This window comes from Hyperolius riggenbachi, chromosome 8 (genome assembly GCF_040937935.1).
Source record: "Hyperolius riggenbachi isolate aHypRig1 chromosome 8, aHypRig1.pri, whole genome shotgun sequence".
Classification (NCBI taxonomy): domain Eukaryota; kingdom Metazoa; phylum Chordata; class Amphibia; order Anura; family Hyperoliidae; genus Hyperolius; species Hyperolius riggenbachi.
In genome coordinates, this window is record NC_090653.1 from 235,659,487 (window position 1) to 235,674,784 (window position 15,298).

General features: G+C 47.7%; 1 protein-coding gene across 1 annotated transcript in view; it reads left to right on the forward strand.

Moving 5' to 3' along the window:
• Positions 1–15,298, forward strand: part of ITIH6 (inter-alpha-trypsin inhibitor heavy chain family member 6) — a 119,383-nt gene that overhangs the window by 27,198 nt on the left and 76,887 nt on the right. The window contains exon 2 of the mRNA XM_068248359.1: positions 1,107–1,142. Within this exon, the coding sequence (XP_068104460.1) occupies positions 1,107–1,142 (36 nt within the window). The remainder of the gene's footprint in view (positions 1–1,106; positions 1,143–15,298) is intronic.

A 15,298-nucleotide genomic window follows, 5' to 3' on the forward strand; every position in this document is an offset into this window, starting at 1 on the left:
CGGTTGTTCGGTGGTGGGGGTGGTTATGTAATTCTGTCTGGGGAACAGCTTCTGTTTTGGCGGTGTCCAGAGCTTTCTGCTATTGCCAGGCTGGAGATGCAGGGGGAAAATGCTGCTGCTGTGATATCTGGCGCCCTCTTCACAGGGGTGCCCCAGCCCCTGAGTGCAAATGTCCCAGCCATTCATCTCTCACTTTGCATTTTGCCGCTGCTATTCCCTGCGTTGTGCACCCACAGAGGAAAGTGGGCTGTTGCCCATAGCAACCAGTAGCTCGGCTGCCCCGGTGTGTGCGGCATGTTGCTGTGCAGCTGCATCTTCTGATTCTATTACGACATGATGGGGGGCCCAAATCAGTTACTTTGCTTAGGGCCCCATTTAGCCTTAATCCGGCTCTGCGCTGGAGCCTCTCTCGCCTCTGCCTCTACTCGGCCCTGTTACCAGACCCATAATAAGATACACTGCATCTTGGCATCCCTGTAGGCCAGGGGTGGTCATTGTGTAGATCATGATGTACTGGTAGATTGCAAAGGGCTAATAGGTAGATCCAACACCACCTGCCTGAGTGATGTACGTGTTGTACTCTGTCTCTGACTTGGATGAGCTCATATACTGTCCTGAAGTTTTGCACAGCAGTGTAGTAGATTATGATGTTGCAAGTTATTGTGATGGATTGTGAGGTTGCATGATATTGTGACTCATCTAAAGGCCCGTACCCTCTATGTGATGTTTCCAATAACCATTTTGAGTAATGAGCAGTCGTAACTTTAAAGTACCCCTTACCCTCTTCCCCCCTCACCTTAAACTTTTAAATTTGCTTTATTGCTGGTGCTGCGACTAGCACACAGCACCAGCCTTCCCCCTCCTGTGCCCCCTCTAGCCCCAATTCTGCTCAGTCAAAGTCTTCGACTGAGGCAGAACGTTGGATATTATCGGGGAGGAAGTGACTGTTCTTACTCCCCGCTGTGCGTAAATAACTCTGCCCCCTCCATCTGCCGCTTTAGTTCCTTATGTGTTACACTGCATGTGTTTTTTTTATCACATATACGAGGCACAGCACAAACCCACAGCATTATCAAACCTAATAAATGCTATGTTTCTCATTACAGAGAATTAAGCGTCATCTTCGAGCATCAAAGACTGAGGTAAGATACTACTTTTTTTTCAGTGGTGGTAAATTGAAAACTATTGTATCTCCTTATGTTCAGCTTTAAAGGACACCCGAGGTGACATGATAGACATGTGTATGTACAGTGCCGAGCACACTAATAACTATGCTGTATTCTTTTTTTTCTTTCTCTGCCTAAAAGGTTAAAAAATTAGGTATGTAAGTGACAGTTCCTCAGTCAGGACTGGGTCAGACTACAGTGTGACCCTCACTGATAAGAAATTACAGTCATAAAACACTTTCCTAGCAGAAAAAGTCTTCTCAGAGCAGGAAAGAGATTTAAAGGGTCAATGGTTCATAGATTTTAGCTCTGGCATACCTCAATGATCAGGGACGGATCGGGGGGGGGGGGGGCAAGCGGGTATCTTGCCCCAGGCGCAGTTTGTTAAATTCTTAAAAAGGCGGCACAATTTGGATGGGGCATGGCAATTTAGGCGCCAAAACCTGACCTTGCCCCAGGCGCAACTTGGTCTAGATCCGTTCCTGTCAATGATTGAGCAGAAACAATGAAATAGTAAAAAGAGGAACTGTAACATCAAAATGTCCCCTGGGGGGTACTCACCTCGAGTGGGGGAAGCCTCAGGATCCTAATGAGGCTTCCCACGCCGTCCTCCGTCCCTCGGGGGTCTCGCTGCAGCCCTCCGTACAGCCGGCGACGTAAATATTTACCTTCCCGGCTCCTGCGCAGGCACTCTGGTGGCTGTCGGCTCCGAAGTAGGCGGAAATACCCGATCGTCGTCGAGTCTGCTCTACTGCGCAGGCGCAAGTCTCCGGCGCCTGCGCAGTAGAGCGGACCCGACGGAGATCGGGTATTTCCATCTAGTTCCGAGCCGAAAGCAGCCACAGCGCCCCCGCTGGAGCCAGGGAAGATAAATGACAGTGAACTGACAGTCGGGTCTGTCGCCGGCTGTTCGGAGGGCTGCAGCGAGACCCCCGTGGGACAGAGGACGGCGTGGGAAGCCTCATTAGGATCCCGAGGCTTCCCCCACCCAGGGCCGGATTACCGACCAGGCAACAAAAGCAGTCGCTTGGGGCCCCATTCAGAGTCAAAGGGGCCCCATTAGCACATAAACCAGCCCTTGCCATCCTGTCAGCGGTGGCTGGATGGTATAATGGTTAAAGGGACTCTGAGCAGTGCAGTAACTATGGAAAGATGCATATCATTTTAAAGCTCTTTTTCTCCTCTTTCCAATGATATCTAAACGGCTGCTCTATGCCTTTTAGTTTTCGATATTTTCGCGATTGAAATCGCGGCCACAGGACGACTTTTCTCCAAAGTCAGCGGTGGCTGATGGTATAATGGTTAAAAGGACGCTGAGCAGTGCAGTAGCTATGGAAAGATTTATATCATTTTAAAGCTCTCTTTCTCCTCTTTCCAATGATATATAAACAGCTGCTCTATGCCTTTTAGTTTTTGATATTTTCACGATCGAAATCACGGCCACAGGACGACTTTTCTCCAAAGTTGGCAGCTCGATTCAGCACAATGCAATGAAATATAAGGAACCCAGGGGGATATAATTACAAACATCATGCTGGTAGGTGTGAGGATGTAATGAATTAGTTGTGGGTATGCTTAAAGGCATATCCACAGGCACTGCTTGGAGTCCCTTTAAGGGCTCTGCCGCTGACACAGGAGACCAGGGTTCGAATCTCAGCTCTGCCTGTTCAGTAACCCAGCACCTATTCAGTAGGAGACCGTAGGCAAGTCTCTCTAACACTGCTACTGCCTATAGGGCGCGTCCTAGTGGCTGCAGCTCTGGCGCTTTGAGTCCGCCAGGAGAAAAGTGCGATATAAATGTTATTTGTCTTGTCTTGTCAAATGATGCCGTGCGCTGCTGATTGTCTTCAGAGCCAGGCTCTCCTCCTAGGTCCCCCTCCTGCTACTGTGCGCTCTGCCGCTGCCCACTCCACCCTCCCTTCCCACAGAGAACCACAGCTGCAGCAAGAATGATAGCAGCAGATGGCAAACGCTCACTCACCTATCCATGATCCAAGCAATAGAGATCCCGTCATCTGAAACCCATCTGTCTCTTCTACAGTGCAGCCGCTCGCTCTGAACTTCCTGATTCTCAGATCAGACATGAAGTAGGAAGTAGTAATAGTAGTAGTAACAGAGCGGCAGCACTCTAGAGGAGACAGATGGGCTCCGGATGACGGGACCTCTATTGCTTGGATCGCAATAGGTGAATGTGATTCATCTGGTGCTGTCATTCTCCCCCACTGCGGCTGCCTTCTCTGCTGGACTATCGTATTCACTGGGATGGAGGCTGCATGGTGGCTGTCTAGTTTGGGAGGAAATTGGTTGTTCGGTGGTGGGAGTGGTTATGTAATTCTGTCTGGGGAACGGCTTCCGGTTTGGCGGTGTCCAGAGCTTTCTGCTATTGCCAGGCTGGAGATGCAGGGGGAAAGTGCTGCTGCTGTGATATCTGGCGCACAGAGGAAAGCGTGCTGTTGCCCATAGCAACCAGTAGCTCGGCTGCCCGGTGTGTGCGACATATTGCTGTGCAGCTGCATCTTCTGATTCTATTACGACATGATGGGGGGGCCCAAATCAGTTACTTTGCTTAGGGCCCCATTTAGCTTTAATCCGGCTCTGCCCCCACCCGAGGTGAGTACCCCCCAGGGGATCTTTTTGATGTTACAGAGTCTCTTTAAAGAGACTCTAAAGTCTCCCAAATTTGCACTTTTTATTTAACAATTCTCTTAAGCAGTGTAACCCAAGCTAAAACGCCACATCCCCGCTGCAGATCGCTATATTTAACCCCCCAAATACCGGGGTAAAAATCCACGACTTTCAAAGTCGTGGATTTTGCTGCCCAGGGAGGCAGAGCTTTGAGCTGCAGCTCTGCCTCCATGCGCGTCAATCTGCGCATATCTCTGCCTCTCCCCGCCCCTCTCAGTGAAAGAAGACTGAGAGGGGCGGGGAGAGGCGGCAATCAGCGGGGATTGACGTGCCTGGAGGCAGAGCTTCAGCCCAAAGCTCTGCCTCTATCAGGAAGCGCTCCCTAATTTTAGCCCCAGGGATTTGGGGGGTATAAGAGCCTTGTTCTGCCGCTGGGATGCAGCATTTTAGCTTGGGTTATACTGCTTAAGAGAATTGTTAGATTAAAAGTGAAATTTTGGGAGACTTCTGAGTCTCTTTAAAAAGTAGATTTAAATATAAAACACAACAGTGAGATATCTAAAAAAAAAGTAATTTCTAGGAGAAGGAGGATAGATGCAATAGTTTATCTTATCAGTTTATTTTAACCTCGGGTGTCCTTTAACTACTTAAGCCTTTTGGACGTAGCTGCTACGTCCAAAAGGCTGCTCCTGCTGCTGCTTGCTCCCATGGGCGATCACACGTGCTCCCGCAGCTTCCCGTTAGCCCGGAGATCAATTAATGGGAACACAGTTCTAAAAATACCCCAATAAAACTTTTAATTAAAAAAATTAAAAATTACAATTAAAAAAAACAGTTAGGGTCTGAACTTTTTTATTATGCATGTCAAGAGGGTATATTACTATTATTAAATTATCAGCTTGTAAATAGTGATGGACGCAAAACAGAAAAAAATGCACCTTTATTTCCAATTAAAATATTGGTGCCATACATTGTGATAGGGACATCATTTAAATGGTGTAATAAGCGGGATACATGGGCAAATAAAATACATGGGTTTTAATTATGGTAGCATGTAGTATTTTAAAATTATAATGACCGAAATCTGAGAAATAATTATATTTTCCATTTTTTCCTAATATTCCCACTAAAATGCATTTAGAAAAACAAAAATTCTTAGCAAAATATACCACCCAAAGAAAGTCTAATTGGTGGCGTAAAAAAACAAGATATATATCATTTCATTGTGAAAAGTAGTGATAAAGTTATTGGCGAATGAATGGGAGGTGAAAGTTGCTCAGATGCATAAGGTGAAAAAACACTGAAGGCTGAAGTGGTTAAGTTTTGTACAGACTAACCTTTTGGTGGGTAACACAATCTTTCATGATGGTTTTGGCTGACCATTTGATTCCTAGGCATCATTCTTGTTCTGTGCTCGTCATAGCACAGATGACATGTCGGATCTTTTTCTAGACCATTGCTTTGTTTCCAAATGCTGCAGGAAGCCTCCAGCTTCTCCTCCCCTCTCCATAGGACTATACATACCACTTAGCTGAGCCAAGACAGAATCAGCTGTCACCGCCTGCCAATGGAACGTTGGCTGAAGCAAGTGAATAATTTGGCTAGCAAAACTCTGCTGTCTGTACAGGTTGCACCTGATGCAGGACACAGCTTTTCATACACTGAGTGCTTGTAACTCAGCCACCAGCTAATGTTTACATTATGTTGGGTTAGAAAGGCCTAGCAAAACATCCTGACCTATACGCCCGCTGCTCTAAAAGCGGTAGACAAAACATTTGCACTTAGAACAAAATGATCTCAGTGGGATGCTACACACCACTGTTATTGGCTCTCACATTGCTAGTACATAGCAAACTATAATTATTTTAAGAAGGGATCTGCTAGTTCCGGTGAGGGGAAGGTTAGTATGAGTATTAGGTCAAGATAAGGTATAACTGAAACAAAGCCCAAAACACTAACAGTTCCCATTACAGATCAGTGTTAGGGCCCAGTTTTATTAGGGGCACCATGTTCTAACCCTCAATTTGATATATGCCCCCCTCCATAGGCAGCAGTGTTCTGGCCACACTTGTTATGGGTGTAGAAACTCATGGTAGCCATGCTTGTTATGGGTGGAGAGAGTCATGGTGGCCACACTTGTTATGGGTGTAGAAACTCATGGTAGCCATGCTTGTTATGGGTGGAGAGAGTCATGGTGGCCACACTTGTTATGGGTGTAGAAACTCATGGTAGCCATGCTTGTTATGGGTGGAGAGAGTCATGGTGGCCACACTTGTTATGGGTGTGGAAACTCATGGTAGCCATGCTTGTTATGGGTGGAGAGAGTCATGGTGGCCACACTTGTTATGGGTGTAGAAATTCATGGTGGCCACACTTGCTGTGGGTGGAGATAGTCATGGTGGCCACACTTGTTATGGGTGTAGAAACTCATGGTGGCCCCACTTCCTTCCGTCCACATTTTTGGCACAGCTCAAATTAATTGATGGGACTCAATCAGGAATGGTGTAGTTCCTCAAGACTGTTTCACAAAACACTTGAGATCCAACCTATATGGCTACATTATGGAACCAGCTCTGTGAATGTATTGATGATGCATTGGTAAAAAGATTATCCATGTAATGGAATGACATGACCAGATTATCGGGATAAGAATTTTGCATATTCGCTTGATTTGGAGAGGCGCATTGCCACTATTGGACCTTTTTGAGCTTGCACTCCTTACCTGATGAAGCGGGTTATACCTGCGAAACGCGTTGCAGAGTGCCAAAATAAATTGTTATTTGCGATTTGAACAATCTCGATTGTCCATCATTTCAGGAGGTAAGTCCACCTGTACTCCTCCTTTTTAGTTGTTTTTAGATCATTTTAACCTGCCTGGCGCCTCTGTCCAAATTTGCACAGTATATAGTCCACCTTGGGTGGAGGGGACTGTCCCCTTCTTTCTATCTACAGAGAGCGACTTCTTAAACCTGAGTGGGGTCAGGTTCTAATACTCCCCACCTGCATTTCAAGTGGTTGCCTATGTGGTAACCCGTGTTTGTGAGTATATCCACATCTGTTAATTATTTCGCCAACAATTGTTAGACTTACTGCACTATATTGGGCTCTCGGTTTGTCTTTTTGTTTCAAGTGCATCGCTTGATTTGGAATGTGGTATTCAGGTTTTTTTTTAAACTAAAGTACAACCAGAATAGTGATACCAATATACTTCCATTGTGAACACCAATTGTGTTTTATTCTTGTGTAGAATATTCTTTTTTTTGTAACAAAAACTTTACTAAAGCTTCGATTTATTTTAAAGGTGCCCATTAATGATACAATCTCCTGAACAATTAAATGTACAATCAATCGGATTGGGTACCATTGATGGTGCTGTTCGAAGACAAATGATCATTTGATCGATCATTCCGTTGTTCTGAATTTTGGAACAATTCTCTTAGTCTGATCAGATTGCTGTTCGTATTTTCAGCCGTTGGTGGGCCTGAACAATCATTTCTGATCGATCACAATGATCAGACAGTTGAACATTTAGGAAGTTGGATGGACACCTTCAGAGAGTTGATTGCTTTTGAGATGGAGGTGGGATAGAGAAGACAAGACGTAAGGACTAGAAGAGTCTTTCTGGCTCAGTCCAGGATCACTGGTGTGGCGTGCTCCATGCTTACCGGATAGGGTAGTTGATCTTGAAAAAGTACACATGACCCTTGAATTTTAGTTATGCCACTGCTCCTGGTGAACTCGAAGTTCAGCAGCCTGTGCCAACATTTGATGTCAATAATTTTTATTGAACTTCAGAAAAAAGAAGAAAACATCAAACACATAGAAACAAGCGTAAAATCAATCCAACTTATAATGTATTGCGAACAGGCAAAAGTACCAAAAACAGTCCCAAATGGGATCAAAGAAGAAAATGTTTGTAAGTTAACTTATAAACATATAAAAGCAGCATAAGACCATATGAGTAACAGGTCCTCGTAAAGTATAAAACTCTCATACACACATCATAGGGCAATCTTGGGTACGTTCAGCTCAGATGCGTACAAACCCATTAGGATGGTTGGAGTGAAACATGGAGGGGGAAGGCCAGGAGCTGAGCAGAGACTGTCAATAGACCTCATAAGTCTCTGCTTCAGGATCCAGCACTAGCTGACCACTATCTCGTGGGTCCTTGTGAGGGAAGATAATGTATGGAGGCCCTAGTTTGAGAAGGCACTTATATGGCAGTAAGGTTCGTATTGATTGGTCCAGGTAATGAATCTGGAACAGTGGCGGACACAGCCAGCAGTGGGCCCCTGTGCAAAATTGTAATTGTGGGCCCCCTATGACCTGCGGCGCGCGTGGCAAAATATGGGCGTGGCTACAACCTGCAGCGCGCGACGCGGCAAAAAATAGTGGATAGGGCAAAAAATGGGCGTGGCAATGACCGGATGAGGGCGGAGCTAACTGTAACTTAAAGCGAACCCGGGGTGAGGGTTTATTTCCTTTTAAACAATACTAGTTGCCTGGTGGCCCTGCTGATCTATTTGGCTGCAGTAATAAACTGAATTACACCAGCAACAAGCATGCAGCTAATCTTCTCAGTTCTGACAATATTGTCAGAAACCCCTGACCTGCTGCATGCTTGTTCAGGGTCTATGGTTGAAAGAATAAGAGGCAGAGGACCAGCACGGCAGCCAGGCAACTGGTATTCCTTAAAAGGAGAGAAATATGGCAGCCTCAATATTATTCTCACCTCAGGTTCCCTTGAAAAGTGCAACGCAAAGACAGTGGGCCCAAGTTTTGGTGACCCTTTCCCCAGAAAATTCACATAATTGTGCAGGTTTTCTCAAGAAAATACACATATATGCCCAGAAAATACGTGCAATCAAGTCGGCAGATATGCCCAGAAAATACGTGCAATCAAGTCGGCAGATATGCCCAGAAAATATGTGCAATCAAGTCGGCAGATATGCCCAGAAAATACGTGCAAACAAGTCGGCAGATATGCCCAGAAAATACATGCAATCAAGTCGGCAGATATGCCCAGAAAATATGTGCAAACAAGTCGGCAGATATGACCAGAAAATACGTGCAATCATGTCGGCAGATATGCCCAGAAAATACATGCAATCATGTCGGCAGATTTGCAAAGAAAATACATGCAATCATGTGGCAGACCTGCCCAGAACATACACCTGCTAATATAAATAAAACAAAAACATTTACTCACCTGCAGCAGCAGACCTCCTGTCCCAGCCTCCATCCAGCGCGCAGCTCCCATGGGTGGTTGGGTGGATAGGTAGCCTAGTGGGTGGGTGGGTGAGTGGGTGGGTGGGTGGGTTGGTAGCCTGGTGGGTGGGTGGGTAGGTAGCCTGGTGGGTAGGTAGCCTGGTGGGTGGGTGGGTAGGTAGCCTGGTGGGTGGGTGGGTAACTAGCCCGGTAGGTAGGTAGGTAGCCCGGTGGGTGGGTAGGTAGGTAGCCTGGTGGGTGGGTGGGTAGGTAGGTAGCCTGGTGGGTGGGTTGGTAACTAGCTCGGTAGGTAGCCGGGTGGGTGGTTAGGTAGGTAGCCTGGTGGGTGGGTAGGTAGGTAGCCTGGTGGGTGGGTTGGTAACTAGCCCGGTAGGTAGCCGGGTGGGTGGTTAGGTAGGTAGCCGGGTGGGTGGTTAGGTAGGTAGCCGGGTGGGTGGGTAGGTAGGTAGGTAGCCTGGTGGGTGCGTGGGTAGCCGGGTGGGTGGGTAGGTAGCCTGGCGGGTGGGTTGGTAACTAGCCCGGTAGGTAGCCGGGTGGGTGGTTAGGTAGGTAGCCGGGTGGGTGGTTAGGTAGGTAGCCGGGTGGGTAGGTAGGTAGGTAGCCTGGTGGGTGGGTAGCCGGGTGGGTGGGTAGGTAGGTAGCCGGGTGGGTGGTTAGGTAGGTAGCCGGGTGGGTAGGTAGGAAGCCTGGTGGGTGGGTAGGTAGCCGGGTGGGTAGGTAGGTAGCCGGGTGGGTAGGTAGGAAGCCTGGTGGGTGGGTAGGTAGCCTGGTGGGTGGGTAGGTAGGTAGCCTGGTGGGTGGGTAGGTAGCCTGGTGGGTGGGTTGGTAACTAGCCCGGTAGGTAGCCGGGTGGGTGGTTAGGTAGGTAGCCGGGTGGGTGGTTAGGTAGGTAGCCGGGTGGGTGGTTAGGTAGGTAGCCGGGTGGGTAGGTAGGTAGGTAGCCTGGTGGGTGGGTGGGAAGCCGGGTGGGTGGGTAGGTAGCCTGGTGGGTGGGTTGGTAACTAGCCCGGTAGGTAGCCGGGTGGGTGGTTAGGTAGGTAGCCGGGTGGGTGGTTAGGTAGGTAGCCGGGTGGGTAGGTAGGTAGGTAGCCGGGTGGGTAGGTAGCCGGGTGGGTAGGTGGGTAGGTAGCCGGGTGGGTGGTTAGGTAGTTGGGTGGGTGGTTAGGTAGGAAGCCTGGTGGGTGGGTAGGTACCCGGGTGGGTAGGTAGCCGGGTGGGTGGTTAGGTAGTTGGGTGGGTGGTTAGGTAGGAAGCCTGGTGGGTGGGTAGGTAGCCGGGTGGGTAGGTAGGTAGGAAGCCTGGTGGGTGGTTAGGTAGTCGGGTGGGTAGGTAGGAAGCCTGGTGGGTGGGTAGGTAGGTAGCCGGGTGGGTAGGTGGTTAGGTAGCCGGGTGGGTAGCTATCCGGGTGGGGGGCCCGACTCCTATCCTCCCTCCCTCCCTTCCTCACCTTGGGGGGCCCCCCTCCCGATATGCGCGGCGGGAGAGCGAGCGGCAAATGCAGGAAGTCTTCAGGGCTCTCCAGGCATCCGCTAGAGGCCCAGCCGCTTAGTCTCCAATATGTCTCCAACTGGAGACATATCGGAGACCAAGCGGCTGAGTCCTCTAGTCTAGCGGATGCCTGGAGAGCCCTGAAGACTTCCTGCATTTGCCGCTCGCTCGCTCGCTCTCCCGCCGCGCATATCGGGAGGGGGGCCCCCCGAGGTGAGGGAGGGAGGGAGGATAGGAGTCGGGGGGCCCCCCGGGGGAATAAAATAATAAAAAAAAATATATAAAAAAAAAATACTTAATGGGCCCCTGAAGAAAACGGAACTTCAGGGGCCCTCGTGCGGTGGCACTGATCTGGAAGTAAACGTAAAGTGAGCGCCTAATTGAGGCAAAGTAAACCTATGTAAAGTAAAGGTGGTCACTAACGGTCCAATTTCTAGTGAAAAATTGCTCGAGCAATCAGAAATTCTGATCGGACGAAAAATCATTCACTACACCATCAACAAACCAATCATTGCTTCCTATCTATCACAACCAACAAGAAAATCCAAATTTTGGTTTGTCAAAAATCCAATCGTTTGTAATCGATTGTGCCCATTAACTGAGATTATTTACAACCAATCCGATCAGAATTTCTGATCGCTCTAACAATTTTTCGCTAGAAATTGGACTGTTAGTGGCCACCTTAAGAGTCTTGACGTGGCCGAGAAAGAAGGGGAAATGAGAGAGGAGGGAAGGGGGAGAGTGGGAATAAGAAACAAAAAAGGAGAGGAGAGGGTAACTCATGGCATTTCAGTGGAGGTGGCAAAAGGTCTGGTTCCAAGCATCCATCTGAAAATGGCGCCTGCGAATAATGGCGCACGGTGTTGCCGCTAATCCGTTTGCTGCTTATCGCTATTTAACGTTAAAGCCTTATTGTTATTTACCGTTAACACAGAACCCTCTCTGTACCTATCCCTAACCCCTAAACCCCCCTGGTGGTGCCTAACCCTAAGACCCCCCTGGTGGTGCCTAACCCTAAAACCCCCCTGGTGTTGCCTAACCCTAAGACCCCCTGGTGGTGCCAAACCCTAAGACCCCCCTGGTGGTGCCTAACCCTAAGACCCCCCTCGTGGTGCCTAACCCTAAGACCCCCCCAGTGGTGCCTAACCCTAAGACCCCCCCAGTGGTGCCTAACCCTAACCTTGACAGTGTTGCATTAAATCCATTCCCCGTTTTGCAGTTAAATAACATCTGCAGTTTGGTTTATGTAGGGCGCTATTGATAAATAACGTTAGTGTGTGCCACTATTGATAAATAACGTTAGTGTGTGCCACTATTGATAAATAACGTTAGTGTGTGCCGTTTTTCTTCTTTTTTCCCTGTGCGCCATTATTATGCAGTACTAACGATAAATAGCGATAAGCGTATCTTTTTAATGCGGCGCCATTTTTATGCATAGGCGCTGTGCGCCATTATTCCCTGTTCCAAGGCTGTATTGCAGCTAGCAGTTCGCTTGAATTTAACTAAAAGCGATTTGAAATCTAAAAGGATTCTCAGGGTAAAGACGGTGGGGAAAGCATTTGATGATAGTTCTTATGCAGTGGGGACCACCGTTTTTAAAAGATTTCCCGTTTATCGTCCAGGATTGCTTTCATTTTATCATAGAACACGTAATGTCCTAATTTATGTTCGACTGTTTCAAAGCTCCGGGCCAGCATTTGATATAATCTCCCACCCATCTCCTTTGCAAAAACTGATTGGATGAGAATAGCAGTGTACTAGGCAGCTAAGGAAGCAAATGAGCGCACCACTTTACAGCAAGAGCCTCAAAGATATAACAGGGAAAACAGGTGCATGTAGTATTTGTATGCTCCACCTTTCTCGCCGCCCCTATGCCACCACCTTTAGCCAGGTTTTAGACACTAGACAGTAATGCTGGGAAATATATCTACTATTAAAGTGTAAAGAAGGATTGGAAAATATCGGTATTAAATACCAATATATTAATATTTTTACTATAGATAAATCCAACCCTCACAGAGAACCCTCTTCCCCCGACGCCTAACCCTAACCGCCCCACCCAAACACCCCCCACCCCCTCCTACACAGACACCGATGCCTAGCATCGACTGATGCCTAGCCCTCCCACACAAACACACTGTATGATGCCTGATCCCATCTCCCCATGCCTAACCTTAACCACCCCCTCGCTCCTACCCTTAAAGGGACTCCGAGCAGTAAATAAATACGAAATCGGAGCTTACCTGGGGCTTTCTCCACCCCATCGTAGGTCGGAAGGTCCCTCCGCGTCCCTCTGGCTCCCCTCCCAGGGCCTGGCCAGAAATGGCTCCCGGTGGTTCCCGGCAACACTGGGCCCGAGTGTCGGGCTCCTTCTTCCTGAAAGGTGACGTCAGTCGTCACCACGCCGGCCGCCTTGCGTCATCACGGCGGCCGGCATGACAGTACTGGGGTGGAGAAAGCCCCAGGTAAGTTCCGATTTTGTATTTATTTACTGCTCGGAGTCCCTTTAACGACTCCCATGCCGCCAATTGCCGCAAAAAAAAAAAAAACCTGGACCCAGCGCCTGCTATTTGTTGGGCCCCGCGGGCCCCCAATTTTCCCCTCAATACTGCAATTTCATAGTTGCCCAAACTTCCACCGCTAGCGGGGCCCCAAATTTCCTGCTGCCCAGCATAACACCCCTATCCCCTTCTCAGGAAATTAACTTCCCACTCGCAGCAGGGCAAGGTAACATTTACCTGCCTCCAACTCCAGTTGGCTCTCTTCACCGCAGCTGTCTGCTGTGCAGCATACCTCTGCTCCATAAGACTCCCAATGCTTGCCATGTGACATGCATCTAGAGCCACACAGAGCGGAGGTATGCTGCAGCACAGCACATGACTGCGGTGAAGAGAAGGGCAGACCTGACATCGAACTAGATAAAGCTCTGTTTCACTATTTCAGTGGTATGGAGCGATGTTGCAGGGGTCACAGAGGCAATTGTTTTGTCCCTGCTAGTTGATATAATTATTTATCGGTACCTCATTGAAGGACATTTTAAGCACATTTAAAGAGGAACTTTAACAAAGGATTAAACTTCATTCCAACAGTAGCTGATACCCCCTTTCCCAAGAGAAATCTTTACTTTTTTTCAAATACAGTAGATCATCCTGGGGGTCTGTGTGGCTGACATTGCTTTGAAACCCCTCCCATGATGTCATGACTATGGCTCTGAGAGTTTGCTGTCTGTGACTCTCATTGCAGTAACAAACATTCCATACAGATCACCTGGCAGGACTAAAGATGTCACCACCACCAGTGATACACTTCAGAATGTAAATCAGGGAGAGGGAGGATTTTACAATGAGCAAACACTGACCAAATAATTTTTTTTATTCATGATGTCATTTTTCACTACAATTCCTCTTTAAGTATATATACTGTACATTAACATGTTAAAGGTCAGGGATTGATAGAGAAGTCAGGCAAGTAGCATTTTTAGTCTGGAGTCAGCAATGGCTCCTCAGTTTAGGTTTCCTTAAATACCACCACCTTAAATACCCTTTGCCACTTTGGTTCTAAAATAATGTTATTTCACGTACATGTGTGGAGGAAAGTCATACTGTGAATTCCACTCCTCAGACACTGCACAGGTCCTGTATTCTGGGGACAGGACAGTGCTGCACTACCAGGCCTTGGGTGAGGGCTTCTAAGTCTAAATTTTATGGGGTCCAAAGAGGTCTCTGAAGTGTACTGGAAAGTTATGATGGCGGTTGTGACTGTATTAACGGTGCACGTAAAGATATACATTCATTGATGTTCTTCTAAATAAAGACTAAAAATAATACCTAGCTAAACCGTATGAAGGAATTTAGCAAGCACAGTTTAGGAATCCAGGTATGTTGCCACCACAAAAAGAGGCTCATTGCTCCAGGTTAACTCCAGTATAACTGCTCCCGTCAGTGTCTCCAGCAGTATTGGACCCAAGGGACCATTTATGGTTGTATGTGTTTTGTGGAGATGGGAATTACGCTTAATGTCTGCTACCAACAAATTACCTCCATTCTTCTGTTTGGAAATGGCTACTTAATGGTTTTGGCTTGTCCTTTCATGCCTAGATCTAATAGCCTGGTACTTATTAGGACTCATTTGGAATAATTATGCAGTTAGGTTACACATCGCTGCAATCAGAAGGAACCACAAAACTCAGGAGGCAGTAAGTCGTGATGTTCACAAACACACATGCAAACGTTTCAGAATTCATCAGGAACTGACATCCAACACGGAGCATTTCACTCAGTATGAAGGAAATGGATCTAGAATCCACAAGGGAAGGACTCATATGGAAAGTGGAGCTCAGAGGCTAATAATGGTGGCATCGCATTAAGGCAAGACTCCATGGAGAAAACATTTCATGGGACGAAGACTGGGTTCACACTATGATGCAGTGACGTAACTACAATTCATGAGGCCTTGCAGCAACACTTTGATAACCCCCCCCCCCCCCCATGTTCACGCCCCTTCCCTAGCCTCCCCTTGGTGCCCATCACGGCCTTGAGGCCCATCTCACAGGGGTCATACAACAAGTGTGGCCAGCGTGGTCTTCACACCCATAACAAGTGTAGCCACAAAAACACCTGATCTAAAGTATAGTCCCCTGTATCAGAGGAAGGGGAGGTTAGTAGTTGGGGCTACCTACAGTTCTGGTCTACTCCGACAGCTGGGTTCCATACGCAGGTCAGGAGCTCATCTCATTGGCTCCTGATCCTATGATCACTGCAATTGTCTCACAGTGATAAAAAATAACAAAA